At 49.5% G+C, this 20,554-nt stretch overlaps 1 protein-coding gene across 1 annotated transcript in view; it reads left to right on the forward strand.

Moving 5' to 3' along the window:
• The first annotated feature begins 2,577 nt into the window (after positions 1 to 2,577).
• The window catches only part of CDA (cytidine deaminase), a 30,971-nt gene continuing 12,994 nt past the window's right edge, over positions 2,578 to 20,554 (forward strand). Inside the window, exons 1-2 of the mRNA XM_032761000.2 lie at positions 2,578 to 2,763; positions 19,621 to 19,732. Of these exons, the coding sequence (XP_032616891.1) occupies positions 2,610 to 2,763; positions 19,621 to 19,732 (266 nt within the window). The 5' untranslated portion in view covers positions 2,578 to 2,609. The remainder of the gene's footprint in view (positions 2,764 to 19,620; positions 19,733 to 20,554) is intronic.

The raw sequence follows: 20,554 nt of genomic DNA on the forward strand, positions 1-20,554 counted from the left end.
ACAACTTTTCTTAGTTTCACATAAAGTGAAAATAAAAGCATGTTTAGAAAGTGCTGTTCATATTATTGATCTGTAACTTAGCTCTAAACAAGTTTCCAAACCCACTTTCTCCTTCCAACCAGATGACCACCCCAAGCCCTTTCCAGTAGGAATTCTAGGCCAGGTGCTGTGGCTCACGCCTGTTATCCCAGGACTTTGGGAGGCCAAGGCGGGCAGATCACATGAGGCCAGGAATTTGAGACCAGCCTGGCCAACACAGCAAAACCCCATCTCTAGTAAAAATACAAAAAATTACCTGGGCATGGTGGCACACACCTGTAATCCCAGCTACTTGGGAGGGTGAGGCACAAGAATTGCTTGAACCCAGGAGGTGGAGGTTGAAGTGAGCCGAGATTGTGCCACGGCATTCCAGCCTAGGCAACAGAGTGAGACTCTGTCTCAAAAAAGAAAAAGGAATTCTAGAGCCACCACTGGCACCCACACTCCATACAGCTGGGTCTGGAATAAGCGCTGTCCTCACGTATGACCACGTGCAGGTAAAGAGCTTTGAAGGTGCCAAAGGCCATAATTAGCTCGGGAGGTCATCCAGGTTCTCCTAGCACTGTGGAGTCAAGGAGTCCTGAAGTCCAGTCCCAGACCTGGGCAGGGCTGGGTGGGGCAGACTGAGACAGGGCAGGGGACAGAAATGAGATGACTTATTGAGGTCTCTGACAGGCCTGGCAGGCCAGCAGGCCATTACAACTCTTTTCCCAGTTATAATTATTCTTGGCCCCAAAAAGCTTTAGAATTATTCCCACGTTGAGTGGGCACAGTGTCCTGAGACATCCTTGGCCCTCTGAGATCCAGGAAACCGCTCTAGATGCCAAAGGTATAGAGACAGGAGGAAAGTGCATGGGTGGAGAGGCCCTCAGCCCCAGCAGGAGGGAACAGGCCGCCTCTCTGAGGGCTGGATGCAGTGGGAGGGGAGGGGATCTGAAGGGCGGGGAGGCAAGGAGGAAAGGAAGCAAACTTTACCCAACTCTTCAGTGGCCCAGCTGGGTGTCTGCAATGTCCACATATGGCTGAGAGCTCCAAGTCTGGGACACAGAGATGCCAGCATGCAGGACACGAGATGCTGCCTTGTTTTCTCCTCCTTTTCCCTGCCTTTCCCCCTGCCCCTTCCCCATTCCCCATCCAAACTCTCCTGCTGACCAGGGTTGTGGAAACAGTTGGATGTCTTTGGCCACTGTAGCTGGAGTTCTGCCCTATGAGATCTTGGCTGAGTCACTTACTGACAATAGCCCAGTTTGTGTGGAGTCACAAAGGGTGTTCATATCATAACATCACCAGACTCTCCAGCCACACCCATTGTACATGCATTATCTCATTCAATCCTCATGACAACTCTGGAAGTGAAATCATGTTAGTGCGCCCATTTTGCAGATGAGGACACTGAGGCTTAGGGAGATTGTGTGTGACCTTCCCAAAGTCATATGGCTAATAAATGGCAGGAATGGAATTCAAACTAAACTCCAAAGCTGGAGCTCTTCTACAGTCTCAGGATCTATAACAGGGATTATTACTATCTCTGCTGTTGACATGAGGAAACTGTGGCTCAGGGAGGTCAAGTGACCTGCCAAAGCTTTTACACATGGCAAGTAGTAGAACCAGGATGCAAACACATTTCTTTACCACCAACACCAATATCTATTTTGCCAACAAAACAATGAGGGGGGCCCAAGTAAATAATCTCAACGTTTAACTCCACCCTCCAATTGAGATACTTTTTTTTTTTTTTTTTGAGACGGGGTCTGGCTCTCTGTCACCTAGGCTGGAATGCAGTGGTGCAATCTCAGCTCACTGCCTGCAGCCTTTGCCTCCTGGGTTCAAGCCATCCTCCCACCTCAGCTTCCCAAGTAGCTAGGACTACAGGCACATGCCACCATGCCCAGCTAATTTTTGTATTTTTTGTAGAGACAGGGTTTTGCCATATTGCCAAGGCTGTTCTCAAACTCCTGGGCTCAAGCAGTCCTCCTGCCTCAGCCTCCTAAAGTGAGCCACCGCACCCAGCAGCTGAGATACTTTTTAATTCTGGGCTGGGGCAAAGAGAAGTTGGAAGGAAAATGGATGAAAATAAAGAAGTTCTCAGTCGTACTGCAGCTTGTTCATGCCTCCTGCCTTGGGATGCCATAGTGGCTGCCCCAGCCCTGCCCTTTCAGCCTCATTCCTTCCCTCAGTGAAGGAGAGAAAAAGTGATTTAACAAAGTGAGGACTGTCAGCCCTTGGAGCTTGGACCTTTGAGATCTCACACTGACCCACCCAGTAGCTTCCCCTTCCAGTAGCGTGGCACTACCTTCTGACCCACCCCTCAGTGTGACCACCAGTGAGAGTAGTTCCTAAAGGAGAGTGTGAAGCGCACACAGGCACCATCTTACACCACACCTGCAGAGTCCAAACCATGGGAGGCTCCTCTCCTAGACCCTGCATCCTGAAAGCTGCGTACCTGAGAGCCTGCGGTCTGGCTGCAGGGACACACCCAGGGGGAGGAGCTGCAATCGTGTCTGGGGCCCCAGCCCAGGCTGGCCGGAGCTCCTGTTTCCGCTGCTCTGCTGCCTGCCTGGGGTACTAACATGGCCCAGAAGCGTCCCGCCTGCACCCTGAAGCCTGAGTGTGTCCAGCAGCTGCTGCTTTGCTCCCAGGAGGCCAAGAAGTCAGCCTACTGCCCCTACAGTCACTTTCCCGTGGGAGCTGCCCTGCTCACCCAGGAGGGGAGAATCTTCAAAGGTAAAGGCGGGCACCCCAGGGTCCCCCAGCCCAGCAGCCTGGGTGGTGGGTCAGAGGAGGATGTACAGGAACAGGCGCAGAGGCACAGGCAGTGGCAAGAGCGCGGCTCTGTCCCTTCTTCCCCCAGTCTCCGCTGGAATGTTCCTACCCTGCCGACTGCCCCAGACCGCGCTCAAATGTGGCTTAAATCCAGGGTCTTTCAATGCTTGGAGGACTGGGATGAGGAAGGAAGTTGGAAGGGAGGCAGGAAGGGGAGGCCGTAAATTGAAAACATCAACAGTCCTGGGATGCAGGCAGGGAGAGGGGTCCAGGCAGGGAGAGGGGTGCAGGCAGGGAGAGGGGTCCAGGCAGGGAGAGGGGTGCAGGCAGGGAGAGGGGTGCAGGCAGGGAGAGGGGTCCAGGCAGGGAGGGGGCTGCAGGCAGGGAGAGGGGTCCAGGCAGGGAGGGGGCTGCAGGCAGGGAGAGGGGTGCAGGCAGGGAGAGGGGTGCAGGCAGGGAGAGGGGTCCTGCTTTCCCAGCCTGGGATATGTCCGGCACCTTACTGAGGCTTCCACAGCACTGAGTCCACACCTCCCGCCCACTGACCTAGGTGTTAATGCTCATCTTTAGATGGAACTACCGAGGTCCCGAGAGGTGAAATGACTTGCCCAAGGTCACACGGGGCACTGGTGGTTCCTGGGCCGGAGGTTCCCCAAAGCCCTGCTCTCTTCCTTCCACCCACTGTGCTCAATGCTGGCCAGGGTGGTGACGTGTTTGTCGGGGGTGGTCCTTGGAGAATCTTGGAGGAGAAAAGCCAGCTGGGGTTTCAGAGTCCAGCAGTGAGCAGCGCCCTGCGGGGCGGGGGCGGGTAAGGGAACCTGATCAGCCCGTCTGAGTCTGCTCTAATCTGTTCCTAAACTCTTTTCTTTGATTTATTGCTTTTGTAGAAAAGTTCATGTGAACAAAAATCCAAACTTGTTTTTGCTAAGCTTAGAGGCATTCTCCTTCAGGGCAGTGGGGGACATGGTGTGGAGGTACCCCTTGGTATTATTCCTTGTCTGTTGAGGTTCTGTCGGGCGTGACTTGCCTGGGTCTTACACATCTTTCAGCGGGAGAAGCAGGTTTGATTGAGTGCCAACAGCCTGTGAAAGGAAGGTGATTAATGCTATCCATTTAACCCCTGCAACCCTGAGAGGCAGAGAAGGAAACAGGTTTGGAAAGTTTCAGAGCTCGAAATCACAGAGCTGGGATTGGAACCCAGAGTTCCCCTGACTCCAAAAGCTGTTGCTCTGTGGGTAGTGAAGGATCTCTGTGTACCGTGTTGAAATTCAGACCTGTTTTGGTGGCTGAGGTGAATATTAAACATTAACCACCACCACAAACAATAAACATTCACCACCACTGCAAACACCATTGCAACCCGCAACATTACAGAATCTTGAATGTGGAATCAGCACTTGATTCTTTCGAAAACCTCCACGTCCTTTCCAGATGGCACAGAAAGGGCCCTCCTACAATCCCCCGGCACCTGCACTGATCCCTCCTGCCGTGCTTATCACATGGTGTCATCAATGTCCACTTATGTACCTGCCTCTCCCTTGGGACTTTGTGCTGCAGAGGGCAGGGGCTGTGTCTTGAATCTTTGTACCATTGACTTTCTCATGCTGTGATGTAGCACCTGCCTGGCTCAGAATAGGCACTCGATAACTGTTGAGTGACTGATTGGATGAATGAATGAGATGAGTACGTTTGGAGAAGCAGAAGGAAGAGGGATGGTGGGGCAGGTGGCAGTGATGGGGGCTCAGCATGTTGGGCCACAGCATTTCCTGGCCTGTGGGGCCAGCGTGACTGCCTTCCGTCCATGCTTTCCAACACTGGAACTGGTGTTCTTCTTGGACCAGAATGAGGTCAGACAGCCTCATCATGCCTCCAGAGCCAGGGGGCCCCCATGCCAAAATGCTCTGGTCCTTTCTTGTTTTAAAACCCACAATAGCTAGGCGTGGTGGCTCATGCCTGTAATCCCAGCACTTTGGGAGGCAGAGGGGCGGATCACGATGTCAGGAGATCAAGATCATCCTGGCTAACACGGTGAAACTCCATCTCTACTAAAAATACAAAAAAATTTAGCCGGGCGTGGTGGCGGGCGCCTGTAGTCCCAGCTACTCGGGAGGCTGAGGCAGGAGAATGGCGTGAACCTGGGCGGCGGAGCTTGCAGTGAGCCGAGATCGTGCCACTGCACTCCAGCCTGGGCAACAGAGCGAGACTCCGTCTCAAAAAAAAAAAAACCCCACAATAAAGGAGGCACACTTTCACTCATAAGTGACACCTGGGAGCTCCTTTCAGTGAAGTCCACGGCTTTGTCACCCTCATACTGATCATTCAACAGATATTTGTGCCAGGTAAGGTGCCAGGTGCTGGGGATATCACAGTGAACAGGGATGACACAATCCCTGCCCCCATGGCAGTCCCCTCATATTGCACAGGTGATGCCTGAAGGTGCGAGCCTCATCCAATGGTTGCGGAAGGAAGGAATGGAGGAGATAAACAGGACTGTGGCCCATTTGCATTGCAGGGAAAGACCTGGTGTCACCAGAGAAAGGGTTGTGTGACGGGGATTTAGAGAGTAAAATGGAGACTTCGGAGTCAGAAGTTCCTGGGTTGTAAGGCTGGTGTTTATCAACTGTGTGACTCTGGGTGAGACCCTTCACCTTTCTGAGTGTCAGCTCACAAATTTTATTTATTTATTTTATTTATTTATTTTTATTTTTTAATTTTTTTTAAGATGGAATCTCACTCTGTCACCCAGGCTGGAGTGCAGTGGTGCGATCTCGGCTCACTGCAATCCGCCGCCCAGGTTCAAGCGATTCTCCTGCCTCAGCCTCAGAGTAGCTGGGATTACAGGCACCTGCTACACACCCGGCTAATTATTGTATTTTTAGTAGAGACGGGGTTTCATCATGTTGGCTAATCTGGTCTCGAACTCTGAGGTGATCCACCCGCCTCAGCCTCCCAAAGTGCTGGGATTACAGGCGTGAGCCACCGCACCCAGCCAGCTCACACATCTTAAGCCAGGGATCATAAAACCCACCTTTCAGGATGACTGTGAACAGAACCAGATTCAGCTGGTATGCTGGTATGCCTGGCATGGCACGGCATGGCAGGCAGCATTCACTCTGATCGATTGGTGCCTGTGCTGAGTATGTAGAATTTCACCCCTGGTTGTGAGGCTTTAAATGAGTAAATGCTTATAAAGCATTCAGCGCATTTTCTGCCTCGTAAGAAGAATGTCACAAATGATAGCTGCTTCTGCAACCACTGTTAATGCTATCATTATTCTTATTATCTGGAGGCAGATTGTGGAAGACTTTTGGAGGCCAGAGACACCAAGATTTGAAGAGGTAGGAAGTAAGGAGCCAAGGAATGTTATTAAGAAGAAGAGTAACATAAAAGTGGTGTGTGATGACATTTAGTGTGACAGGTGCTCAGCAAGGGCGGGGACAGAGGAACAGTGTCAGGGTACAGTATCTGCTCCGCTCACCGATCTGTCCGCAGTGTCAGCACATTTCCTGGCCTATCACTGGACCTCCGTAAGGTTTGTTGAACACATGAATGAAAGGCTTGTACTAGGAATGGGACGGGTAGAATGAAGAAAAAGGAATGATCCGAGAGATATTGTGTGGGACACATGGACCAGGCCTGGCATGGGCAGTGTTACAAATAAAGGCTGGGTGCAATGGCTCACGCCAGTAATCCCAGTGCTTTGGGAGGATGAGGCTGGAGGATCCCTTGAGTCCATGAGTTCCAGACCAGCCTGGACAACATGGCAAGACGTCGTCTCTACAAAAAGTACAAAAATGAGCTGGATGTGGTGGCGTGCACCTGTGGTCCCAGATACTTGGGAAGCTAAAGTGGAGGGATCACTTGAGCCCCAGGAGTTCGAGGCTGCAGTGAGCTGTAATCACACCACTGTACGTCAGCTGGGTGACAGAATGAGACCCTGTCTCAAAAAACAAAAAATAAAATGAGAAATAAAGTAAAGGCACATGGCTTTAGCATTGCCAGCCAGGTGGCCCAGGTGAATGATGAGGCACTGACTGAGGTGAGGCATTGAAGGCATGGCTGGACTGTGTGCTGGGGATGTGCTGGGCAGGGACCAGCAGCAGTATTCGAAGCTACAATGGAGTGAACTCACTAAGGACTTCGTTTAGATGACCTCCTGTAATCTCACAGCCACCTCATGATGGGGGACAATGAGTTTCACGTGTATTAATCAGAGTACTTCCTGTGGTCAATGTCAGAAAGCAACCGGAACCAGAGTGGGCAAGGGTAGCGCTTGTCTCAGGGCAGCTGGACCCAGGAACACGAACATCACCACGTCCTTCTTTATCCTCCTGGGTGCTGGTCTCTTTCTCTTGTCCTGCAGGTAGGCTTTTTCTGGGCCTCAGGAAACATGAGTGCAAGCAGTCTCTGGTTTCCATTCTTTTTTTTGTTTTTGTTTTAGAGGCAGGATCTCTCTCTGCCGCCCAGACTGGAAGTGCAGTGGCGCAAGCCTAGTTCGCTGCAGTCTCAAACCCCTGAGTTCAAGCGATCCTCCTGTCTTAGCCTCCCCAGTAGCTGGGTCTACAGGTATGTACCACCATGCCCAGCTAATTTTTTTATTTTTATAGAGATGAGGTCTTCCTACGTTGCCCAGATTGGTCTCAAACTCCTGGCCTCAAATTATCCTCCTACCTTGGCCTCCCAAAGTACTGGGATTACAGGCATGAGCCACTGCACCTGGTCTGTTTATCATTCATACAGCCTAAAACCAGAGAGGATAGAACTCTTCCCCACCAATTCTACATGGAAAAATTCCAAATAAGAAGTCCAGTTGGGGCCAGGTGTGGTAGCTCACGCCTGTAATCCCAGCACTTTGGGAGGCCAAGGCGGGTGGATCACGAGGTCAGGAGATCGAGACCATCCTGGCTAACACGGTGAAACCCCGTCTCTACTAAATATACAAAAAATTAGCCGGGCGTAGTGGTGGGCACCTATATTCCCAGCTACCCTGGAGGCTGAGGCAGGAGAATGGCGTGGACCCAGGGGGTGGAGCTTGCAGTGAGCCGAGATCATGCCACTGCACTCCAGCCTGGGCAACAGAGCGAGTCTCCATCTCAAAAAAAAAAAAAAAAAAAAAAAGAAGTCCAGTTGGTCCATCTCCAATTACAGGCACATCCCTGGGCTAATCACTGTTGTCATGTAGTGTGATTGGCCAGCTAACTCAAAATATTCCCTCAGTGGGGAGTGGGTAGGTCTATTACCACAAGAAGGGGTGGGGAGAGCTGAGCAGACCAAACCAATAACCAATGCACGCACATTTTATCAAAGCCTGGGGATACCTGAGGCTGTTTTATCTGATTCGTGCTCTTTCTGCCACCCCTTGCTGCAGAGTGGGGATAGGGAAGGGAGCAGAGAGATTTGTGCTGAGAAGGAAGGGGGACAAATGGAAGGTGTTTATCAGAATCCCTGGACCTCCTTACTGAAGTAGGAAGTGGGGCCTGGTGCAGAATAGGCAGTGGATGCAGTAAGTTGGGGCTTGGAGCAACGGGCACCTGGACACGCAGAGGAAGCCTGGTGTGGCATCATGGGGTGAAGCAGAGCTGATCAGGAGGCAGAAATGGCACAGCTGAGTTTAGACACTGTGAGTTTACAGCTTATGGCAGAACAGGTCTGCCCAGGTCTCTGACTTTCTCCACCTAAACACAAGATGAGCACTGGTGAAGGCTTCCCCCTCCAAGGCAGCTGGTGTCCCATCCAATTCAAAAGCAGGCCTGGCTGCAAAGACAGCCTTACTATCAAGACTTCATAATAATAATCATTTTCTCTCTGTTACTCCCAACCCTGGCCAGGACCTTGTGCCCCTCACAGATGGGCCACCCAGGATGGTAATTAACAACTACAGCAATTAGGTTTTCATGATGCACCTCGGGCTGGTGACATTCGTGACTGCTTGTGGGGAGAGCCGAGGGAGAGGTACAGAAAGACGAGCTCACTGGTGAGGAAAGAGCTGCTAAGGGAAAAAAAAAAGTGAGGACACAAAGAGGAGAGTGGAGATGGCACAGAAGGAGGATTGACAAAGCAAAGAAAATGGGCCAGGCGCGGTGACTCATGCCTGTAATCCCAGCGCTTTTGGAGGCCGAGCTGGGTGGATCACCTGAGATCAGGAGTTCGAGACCAGCCTGGCCAACATGGTAAAACCCCATCTCTACTAAAAATACAAAAAATTAGCCAGGCATGGTGGCGGGTACCTGTAATCCCAGCTATTCAGGAGGCTGAAGCAGGAGAATAGCTTGAACCTGGGAGGTGGAGGTTGCAGTGAGCCGAGATCACATCACTGCACACCAGCCTGGGCGACAGAGTGAGACGCCATCTCAAAAAAAAAAAAAAAAAAGAAAGAAAGATAAAAGAAAAGAAAGAAAGCAAAGAAAATGGTCCGCGGAAACGGAGTCAGCTCCGGGCCTTGCACATGGCGGAGGCTCAGCCAGTGTTCTTGCAGCACCGGGTGGGTGATGGGCAGGGAAGAGAAGGACCACCTGTAACCCTGGGGGCACTGCACGAGGTGTCCCTGGGCTCATGGGGAGTATGCATCTGGCGATGAGACCATGACAGTGCCAGAAAGGGTCCCAGGATGGTGCCCAGACACAAGACTCCTTGGCTGTAGTTTCTGCCAACTCTGCTGGCACAACCCAAGGGATGGGAGGGTTTATCTTCTTCAGCTCATGACCTTAGGACAGTGGTCTCTCTCCCTCTTTCCTCCTCCTTTCCTCTCCATCTGCTATTTAGGGAAAAAGCCACTTTACTCGACCAGCTGGGGTGAATTCTGAGAGGAACACACCACATTTTAGAAGACACTTGAGGATGCCTTGGTTAATTAACCACTGAATCCAGCTTACCTTGGCTTAATTCTTAAACCTGAGTCTCCCATTTTCCCTTAAACCAGCCCCTGCTGTTCTGATTCCGTCCCTGGGCTCCCTTTCTCTGCCTGGATGCATTTTCCTAGAAGCATTTCTTGGTGCCTGACACCAGCCCCTCTCTTCAGCAGCTGATGGACCCCAGGCCCCATCCCCCCAACACCGCAGCACCTCTGGTCTAGGTAAGAGCAAGCTTCTCTAACCTGGGTCTTCAGCTCACAGCCCAGCTCCCATCACGCCCCGTTTCCTGCTGTTTCCCCCTGCCAAGGAACTTCAGTTAGTCCTCTCCACTGTCACTCAAAAGTGGCTCATTTTGTGACCAGCCTAGGCAACAGGGTGAAACCCCATCTCTACAAAAAATACAGAAGTTAGCTGGGTGTGGTGGCACATGACTTGAGTCCCAGCTACTCGGGAGGCTGAGGCAGAAGGATGGCTTGAGCCCTGGTGGTGGAGGTTGCAGTAAGCCGTGATCACGCCACTGCACTCTAGCCCAGCCCGGGCAACAGAGCAAGACTCTCTCTCAAAAAAAAAAAAAAAAAAAAAAGGCCAGGCATGGTGGCTCATACCTGTAATCTCACTCAGCACTTTGGGAGGCTGAGGTGGGTGGATCACCTGAGGCCTGGAGCTCAAGACCAGCCTGGCCAATATGGTGAAACCTCGTCTCTATTAAAAATATGAAAATTAGCCAGGCATGGTGGCAGGCACCTGTAATCCCAGCTGCTCAGGAGGCTGAGGCAGGAGAATCGCTTGAACCCGGGAGGCGGAGGTTGCAGTGAGCCGAGATCGCACCATTGCACTCCAGCCTGGGTAACAAGAGTGAAACTCCATCTCGGAAAAAAAAAAGTGGCTCATTACATAGGCGAGCTTTACTACAGTCCCTGGACTAACTAGCTGAGTTAGAATATAATTCATACCTGAAATGGTGCATTTGCAGTGGGAGGAGGTTAGGAACATGGAGAGAGTGTCATATTTCTTCAAGTATATGGACAGAACATTCCTCATGTGATTCTCAAACATGGTCCCAGACCTGCAGCCTCAGCAGCTCCTGGGAACTTGTGAAAATTTGAAATTTTTGAGCTCCAACCCAGCCCAGACCTATTGAATCAGAAACTCCAGGAAAGAGGCTTAGAAGTGTGTTTTAAGAAGCCCTCTACTCAGGAGGCTAAGAAGTGTGTTTTAAGAAGCCCTCTACTCAGGAGGCTAAGGCAGGAGGATTGCTTGAGTCCAGGAGTTCAAATTCCAACTGAGCAACTAATAACAAGACCCTGTCTCTAAAAAATATAAAAATAAATAAATTTAAAAAGAGAAGCCCTCCAAAACATTCTGATGCCCACTTGCTTGAGTATGAGAAATACTGCTTTAATCTTGTTAAGATCCCTCAGAAAAGAGAGTGGGTGCAGTGCTTTCTGGAATTATTCTTTTCTCTGGGTGGCTGGGACCAAATAGCCTCATTGTGAATTTCTTTCCCTGTTGATGTCTTTTTTTTTTTTTTTTGAAACAGGATCTCACTCTGTTGCCCAGTCTGGAGTTCACTGGCACAATCTCAGCTCACTGCAGCCTCGATCTCCCCAGCTCAGGCGATCCTCCCACCTTAGCCTCCCAAGTAGCTGAGATCACAGGCATGCACCACCATGCCTAGCTAATTTTTAAAATTTTCTGTAGAGACTGGGTTTTGACATGTTGCCCAGGCTAGTCTCGAACTCCTGGACTCAAACAATCCACCCACCTCAGCCTCCAAAAGTACTGGGATTACAGGCGTGAGTCACCACACTCAGTCTTGCTGATGTCTTAATAACATCTGACCGCAGCCCTGCCTTAAGCACCAAACCACCTCAAAACATGGCCTTCCTTCCTGCAAGGCCATAGAGAATAAGAAGAGTCCGGCCGGGTGCAGTGGCTCACATCTGTAACCCCAGCACTTTGGGAGGCCGAGGTGGGTGGATCATGAGGTCAGGAGATCGAGACCATCCTGGCTAACATGGTGAAACCCCGTCTCTAATAAAAATACAAAAAAAAATTAGCCAGGTGTGGTGTGCAATCACAGCTACTTGGGAGGCTGAGGCAGGAGAATGGCGTGAACCCGGGAGGCGGAGCTTGCAGTGAGCCAGGATCGTGACACTATGCTCCAGGCTGGGCGACAGAGCGAGACTCAGTCTCAAAAAAAAAAAAAAAAAAAGAAGAGTCCATCATATCTCACAGGCCAGGATGCATGTTTTGGCCTCCTGCCACCAGCCTCCACTTTTACCTTCTGTAAAATGGTGTTCTAATAGTATTTACCTTACCCAACAGTTAAAAGGATTAACTGACCTCATGCAGGTAAAGCGCTCCACAGAGTGCCTGGCAGATGAGTGTCCAGTAAAAGAAAGCAATTAGTAATACTGGCACTATGATCGTTGTGTTATTTGATCCAATCTTATCATTATGGATTTCTAACTTAGCACCATCCCAATCTCTCTCATGTATGTTTTGAAGTAAGCAAAGGCAATAGCAGAAACAGAATTGGTTTGCCTGGTCAGAAGACAGCCTGCTTTCTGGGCGTAGAGAAGCAAAACAAAATTGCGCAGCATTTCAGGATGCAGTATGTGGGCAAAGGCTTCCTTCCTCTTTTTTTTTTTATTTGCCTTTTTTTTTGAGCTAGAAAATTCAAGGAAATTACTTGAATTTGTTAGAGGCTCCAAATGCAGTTATTCCTCTGCATCTTAAGCATCTAGCACTGAAGTGGAAAATTCCACTCTTTCAATAATGGTTAGCCATCTCAGCTCAGGCCATGCTGTGGTTTGAAGGTTTGCCCCCTCCAAAATGCAAAGCATACTTTGGAGGGCTTCTCTTTTCAAATTTATTTATTTATATACATTTTTAGAGACAGGGTCTTGCTATGTTTAATTGCCAATGCAACAGTGTTGGGAGGTGGGGCCTAATAAGAGGTGTTTAGGTCATGAGGGCTCTGCTCCCGTGAGTGGATTAATACTGCTATAAAAAGGGCTTACAGTGTGGATTCTCTCTCTTTCACTCTCCTGCCACATGAGGAATAGTATTCCTCCCCTCTGGAGGATGCAATGTTCAAGGTGCCATCTTGGAAGCTGAGACTGGGTCCTCACTAGACACCAACTTGCCAGCAGCTTGACCTTGGACTTCCAAGCCTTCAGAATTATGACAAATAAATTTCTGCCCTTTATAAATTACCCAGTCTGGGATATTACATTACAGCAGCACAAAATGGACTAAAACAGACTGCTATAACAAAATACCATAGACTAGTGGTTTAAACAGCAGACATTTATTTCTCACAGTTCTGGAGGCTGGGAAGTCCAAGATTCAGCTCTTGGTGAGGGCCCTCTTTCTGACTTGGCCATTTTCTCAGTAAGCTCTGACATGATGGAGAGAGAGAGTTCAAGAGTCTCTTCCTCTTCTTATAATAGCACTAATCCCATCATGGGGTCTGCTCCCTCACGACCTAATCTAAACCTGGTTATCTCCCAAATGCCCCGCCCCCTAATAGTATCGCGTTGAGGGTTAGGGCTTCAACGGAAGAATTTTAGGGAGACACAAACATTCAATCCATAAGGGAAACTGAGAGCCCCATGGCTTCACTGTTCCAGGCCCAGGACATACCACAACGCATGCTAGAGACAAAATATCTGGCCTCAGAAAGTTTGTAATATAATAGGAGGAATTAGATAATAAAGACATTTATTTCAGGAGACTGTTAAGTGCTATGAAGAAAATTAAAGCAGGAGAAATGGATAGAGTTGGAGGCAGTGGTGGGAGGAAGCCGTTTTAGATAGGTGATCGGAGAAAGTGTCTCTGAGAAGGTGACATTTGAGCAGAGCCCTGAGTAAGGTGAATAATGCACAAAAGGGAAAGAGAGTTCCAGGCAGTGGGAACAGCCTGTGCAAAGGCCCTGTGGCAGGAGCATACTTGGTGCCCTGAGGGGAGCAGCTGGAAGGACAACAGGTCTAGAGTACAAAAGGAGATGAGGGCCAAGAGGTAGCACCAGATCACATATGACCTCGGCACCAGATCACATATGACCTTGTAGTCATAAGAAGGATTTCAAGCCAGGTGTGGTGGCTCACACCTGTAATCCCAGCACTTTGGGAGGCTGAGGCGGGTGGATCACAAGGTCAGGAGTTCAAGACCAGCCTGACCATTATGGTGAACCCCCATCTCTACCAAAAATACAAAAATTAGCCGGGCATGGTGGCACGCACCTGTAGTCCTAGCTACTCGGGAGGCTGAGGCAGGAGAATCTCCTGAATCCACGAGGCAGAGGTTGCAGTGAGCCAAAATTGCACCACTGCACTCCAGCCTGGGCCACAGAGCGAGACTCCATCTCAAAAATAAAATAATAAAATAAAATAAAATAAAAATAAAGGATTTCAAAGTGCCTGAAGGACAGGGAGAGGACCACTGTCATACCTTGTCGAGAAGGCGCAGAGGGTCACATAGCCCTCCTGCCACCAAAGCCTTGATTTGTATGCAATTGATAACAGCAGCAGCTAACAGCTGCTGACCATTTCCTCTGTGCCAGGCTTTGTGTTAAGTGCTTTACACGAGTGATCTCAATTTATTCTCACAAGAGGACTATGAGGGAGACTCTATCATTAGCATTTTACAAATGAAGCCAGTGAGCCTCAAAGAGGTTCAGTCCCTTTCCCCAAGTCTCAGAGCCAGTTGGGCAAAGAGTCCCAGGGCAGAATGAAACCTAATGGAACCTCTTTCTACAGGGTGCTGTTTGAGTAGTGGGGCATGTGAGTGTGCCCCCTGCCACAACCATGTTTCTCTCTCATTAACTGGCCTATTGACATGTTTTACACAAAGTAAAGGAAGATTTCTCTCTCTGAGGCCTTTCTGAACTTCCAGTGCAGACACATGTGACCATCCTGAGAGACTGGGTCTTCTGCAAGTATGGAAATGTGCTTTAACGGCATGTCAGCAAAACCCAAGATCTGCATGCATCACTTTTGATGGGAAAAGTGTCAGACTTTAGTCAGGGATGGGGCAGGGAAGCTGGAAGGGCGGGGCTGGGAGAGTCACTAGGCTGGGAGTGAGGCTGGCAGGGACTGTAATCTGGGAGAGAGGCAGAAACCAAGTGTAGGGATGTCAGTGAAGATGGGAGTGTTGAGCAGATATGGCAGGTAAGAGTGGTGTTTAAAGAAAGTCATTTTCAGGGGCTGGGCATCTTGGCTCACACCTGTAATCCCAAGATTTTGGAAGGCCAAGCTGGGCGGATCACTTGAGGTCAGGAGTTCGAGACCAGCCTGGACAACATGGTGAAACCCCCATCTTCACTAAAAATTAAAAAATTAGCCAGGCATGGTGATGCACGCCTGTAATCCCAGCTATTAGGGAGGCTGAGATGAGAATCACTTGAACCCAGGAGGTGGAGATTGCAGTGAGCTGAGATTGTGCCACTACACTCCAGCCTGGGTGACAGAGTGAGACTCTGTCTCAAAAAAAAAAGAAAAGAAAAGAGAAGAAAAAGAAAGTCATTTCAGGTGAGGATCAGGAACCTGGCTGGGGAGACAAGGTGGGGAGCAAGAGGCATTATTCATTTATACATTCAACTTTCATTGACTCAGCAGAGAGACTGAGCAATAAGGGGCCAGTTATCTCAGCTATAATAACTAACATTTAAATAAACAAAAGTTCTCAGGGTTGCAACTTCCTGATTGTTCCCTGCCCCATATTCCAACTGTATTAACTGATCCCTGTATGGTTTCAAATGATAAAAATACACATGAGCTATTTTAGACAAAAGGAGGATGTATCGGTTCCTAAACTAAACCGTGGGAAGAGCTGGAGTGTAGCCAGACCTCAGGGGCAACTGGCACTGGACAGACTCCTTTCTTTCCATCTCTCATCTCTCATCCATTCTTCTGAGTGTCCATTTCAGTCTCTCTCATTGGTCTCTTCCATAATGAAGGGAAACATGGCGGCCCACACTCAGTGTCTCAGAGAGAAACTGAAGTTCCCACACAGAGATGAACTCTGATTGGCCAGTTTGAGTCAGGTGCTCATCTTTAAGCCCATAGCAAGGTCATAGGAGACAAGATGGCAGCTCCCATTTGAACTACATGCTGGGGTATAAAGTAAGGGCCATTCCTCAGGGGAAAAAAAGTAAGAGGTGCTAAGTTGTCAAAACAGTAGATGCTCACTATAGTCTACCCTTTGGTGTGCAGTATACACGCCTGTTTTCTTCCCCAAAGTAGAATTCCAAACCAGCCCCCACCTAACACCATACAGCCATCCCATGCACCACTGTGACCACATTCACCCTCACCCCAACAAGGGACCTGCAGCTGTGGCACCCAGTAGTGTCTAATGACATCCGTCAACTCTGGACATGAATGCCTGTGATCCTGAGAACAATGAGTTAAATGACTAATCACTCCTAACATGCTAATGTAAATAATGAAGGGACTGGAAAATATGTGAGGAAAAATATACAAGAAGATAATGACCAAATAATTCCCAAATGTGATCAACACGGAACAAAATACTGCATAATCACAATGAAGACTTGGACTTAGAAAAGGAGGTGTAGGCTGGGCACCGTGGCTCACACCTATAATCCCAGCACCTTGAGAGGCCAAGGTAGGTGGATCACTTGAGCCCAAGAGTTTGAGACTGGCCTGGGTAACCCCATCTCTACAAAAATTACAAAAAATTAGCCAGGTGCGGTGATGTACACCTGAGGTCCCAACTACTTGGGAGGTTAGGATGAGAAGATCGGTGGAGCCCAGGACTTTGAGGTTACGGTGAGCTATGATCATGCCACTGCACACCAGCCTGGGCAACAGAGTAAGATCCTGTCAAAAAGAAACGAGAGGGGAGAGGAGGAGAAAGGAGAGGAGAGGAGGGGAGGGGAGGGGAGGGGAGGGGAGGGGAGGCTAAGTTGATGAAATAAATAAGAATACAGTGACTCAAACAAGATGGTGGCTTATTTCCCTCATCTAACAGACCAGGGATGGGCTGGAGTCCACAGCATAGGAGATGTGTTTCTCTGTCCTGCAAAGTTGTCCTGGAGATCAGATTCCTTCTGTCTAGATGTCCCACCATCCCTAGAGTTGTGTCCTCATCTGCATGTTCAAACTGACACACAGCATCACACCCACCTCATGGGTTTTTTTTGTTGTTGTGTTTTGAGATGGAGTCGCGCTCTGTCGCCCAGGCTGGAGCGCAGTGGCATGATCTCGGCTCACTGCAACCTCCGCCTCCCAGGTTCAAGCGATTCTCCTGCCTCAGACTCCTGAGTAGCTGGGACTACAGGTGCCTGCCACCATGCCAGGCTAATTTTTGTATTTTTAGTAGACAGGGTTTCGCCATATTGGCCAGGCTGATCTCAAACTCCTGACCTTGTGATCCGCCCACCTCGGCCTCCCAAAGTGCTGGGATTACAGACTTGAGTCATCATGCCCAGCCTCATCAGGGGTTTTTATAGACCAGACTTATGGCTTCTTTGGCAATCCAATTATATCAAAAAGTTAGAAACACCCTGATCGATTTGCTTCCAATTATTTCCATACAGAAATGCCACATCCAGAGATCCGTTCTGGACATGGTTCTGAAGCCTACCAACTCTCGCATTTTCTTTTTTTCTTTTTTTGAGATGGAGTCTTGCTCTGTCTCCCAGGCTGGAGTGCAGTGGCGCAGTCTCGGCTCACTGCAAGCTCTGCCTCCCGGGTTCACGCCATTCTCCTGCCTCAGCCTCTCCGAGTAGCTGGGACTACAGGCACCCGCCACCACGCCCAGCTAATTTTTTGTATTTTTAGTAGAGACGGGGTTTCACCGTGGTCTCGATCTCCTGACCTCGTGATCCGCCTGCCTCGGCCTCCCAAAGTGCTGGGATTACAAGCGTGAGCCACCGCGCCCGGCCAACTCTCGCATTTTCCTAACTGGCTCCCATGCCTGGCCCATCCCTGCTGCCCCATCTTAATGCTGGCTATTGTGGTGCCTGAAACAACAGGCTGTGTAGGCAGATGAGACATCACATCTTTGCCACAGGGCTGATTCCCATTGCCAGGGAGAGAAATTTCAGTGGTGGGTGCCGTGGCCTGCCTTCCGGGTTATTGCAGGTGGAGCTTTACCAAATAACAGACTAGGAGGAGTCACCATCTGGCCATCTTGCCTCATCTGTGTTTTCTCCTTTGCGTTGCTCAACCACTAAGCCAATGTTACATACTTTAGATTTTTTTTGTTCAAGTTGCATCTCACCTTCAGCACGAATGTCTGTATTAGGCATAGGTTATGCTACTATAAGAAACAGATTCCAAGATGCAGTGATGCAAACATGGTGGAATTCTCTTTTTCTCTCACACAACAATTCAGAGTAGGCCCCAGGCAAACAGGCAACTCTGCCCCATGAGTTGACCAGGTTTCCAAATTCCTTCTCTCTCCTTGCTGCTTCTCCATTCCCTTGGCCACGCAGTCAAAAGTGTCCCACCCCATCACCTCCACCTTCCAGTCTGTGGAAGGAGAAAAGAATGGAAGTAATAGGCATGCAACCTCCTTACCAAAAGTATGATCCAGAAATTTCCCACATCACTTTGGGCCACATCCCATTGGCCAGAACTGCATCATGTGGCCACACTGTGCTGCAAGGGAGTCTGGGAATTACAGTCCCTAGCTGAGTGGCCATGCTGGAATGGGAGGTACTTGTATTACTTAAAGGAAGAAATAGGAAATGAATACTGGGGAACAACTCCTATCTCCACCTCAGGGAAAAAGGCAATTTACAAACAGTGATACAGACAGAATACCACATCTTGCTGGTCAGGGGAAAACCCAGCTCCCGTGGTGGTTTGTTCGTAGACTCACTTCCCTGAATATGGGGACTTTCTTAGCCAATCTGGTTATGCCAACATCTTGCCTCCTGGGAGCAACCCTGGCTTATTGGCCCCCAGGAATAACCCTGAGAGAGCCAATAGGAAGGACTCCCTTACTGACAGCTGGGCCATCTTAGGAGCCCACATCCCCCTGGAGGCCCGAGGATTGTTTTAAGTCTTGTGCAATCACAGGCAACTTGCACAAAGCTCAGGGTGGTTTTTTTTTGTTTGTTTGTTAATTGATTTCATTATTAGTTGGTTTTGACAGTGTGTTTGTTTTGCAACACAACTGACATAGAACCCTGGCTGAACTCTTGACAGCCAGTACCTAACCCCCAAAATTTTGTCCAGGCTCAAACTTGGAATCAGGATCTGTCTTAGTCCATTCAGGCTGCTATAACAGAATACCATAGACTGGGTAGCTTGTAAATAACAGAAGTGTATTGCTCACAGTTCTGGAGACTGGAAAGTCCAAGGTCAAGGCACTGGCAGATTCAGTGAGGGCCTGCTTACTCATAGATGGTGACTCCTTGCTATGTCCTCATGCGGCAGACAGGGCAAGGCAGTTCTCTGGTTTTATAAGTGCATGACTCCCCTTCCTAGGCTTGGTCCCCTTCATTCCATTCTCATTATCTAATCATTCCTCCAAAGGCCACACTTCCTAATACCATCACCTTGGGGGCTAGGATTTCAACATATGAATTTGATGAGAACACATTCATACTATGGGGCTCTTAGATCTCTTAGATGCAGGTGTGGGGGCTCTACTTATTTTTGTAAGCCTCAGCATCTACCCTGGCCGTGACCTCTGCAGGGGTGATGAAGCTGCCTAATCTGCCTGTTGTGCTGCCCTGCTCCCAGGCTGTGCTTCATCATGGAGGCATTGGGTAAATTAAGACAGTGTCAGGTTCTTGGGAAGGGCCACTACCATGGGCCGAAGAGTCTACCAGTGCCCCAGGTCGAATTGCCCTTTCCTTCTCCCCACCTTGTTTGGAGTAACCAGTTCTTTCCTGCTTTGGAATGGGGCAAGCCTCTTACTCAACACACGCAGCAGGAAGTGTCTCTGCCAGACATACCACTGGACTCTGCTCTCTTCTCAGGGTGCAACATAGAAAATGCCTGCTACCCGCTGGGCATCTGTGCTGAACGGACCGCTATCCAGAAGGCCGTCTCAGAAGGGTACAAGGATTTCAGGGCAATTGCTATCGCCAGGTGAGTGGGAAAGCCAAGTTGCAACAATAGTCATTCATCTCTTTAGCCAACATCTTCCTCACACATATTACTCATTCATTCATTCATCTGACATATGTTTATTGTGGACTTCCTATGTGCCAGGCACTGTATAGTGCCCTGAGATGAGTGCTGAGGATAAGGAGATAAATAAGAAATGGAGTCTGCCCTCAGTGAGCCTGCAAGGCAGGTAAATAAGCAAGGCAACTCTCATACAAGGGCCGGTATGCCCCTGTTCCAGCAACACAAAGTGATACAGATGCCTCTCCTACAAGATATAACAGAAAGGCAGCATTGAAACATAAAGCGGGGGGGACCTGGGCCAGGCGCGGTGGCTCACGCCTGTAATCCCAGCACTTTGGGAGGCCGAGATGGGCGGATCACGAGGTCAGGAGATTGAGACCATTCTGGCTAACACGGTGAAACCCTGTCTCTACTAAAAATACAAAAAATTAGCCGGGCATGGTGGCAGGCACCTGTAGTCCCAGCTACTCGGGAGGCTGAGGCAGGAGAATGGCATGAACCTGGGAGGCGAAGATTGCAGTGAGCCGAGATCGTGCCACCGCACTCCAGCCTGGGCGACAGAGCGAGACCCCGTCTCCAAAAAAAAAGCGGGGGGGACCTAAAAATCACCTGCTATACACTCCCTTGCCACCACTCCCATCTTATAGCTGATGAAATTGAGGCCCAGATAAGTTGAACAACTTTCCTGGGAGTTAGTGCCAGAGCTGGGACAAAACCCAGGTTCCAGAGTCTCACTACAGGGCTCGTTCCACTACATCATGCTGTGCCAGGAGATGGAAC

The sequence above is a fragment of the Hylobates moloch genome, unplaced genomic scaffold, assembly GCF_009828535.3.
Source record: "Hylobates moloch isolate HMO894 unplaced genomic scaffold, HMol_V3 SCAFFOLD_9, whole genome shotgun sequence".
Taxonomy (NCBI): Eukaryota; Metazoa; Chordata; class Mammalia; order Primates; family Hylobatidae; genus Hylobates; species Hylobates moloch.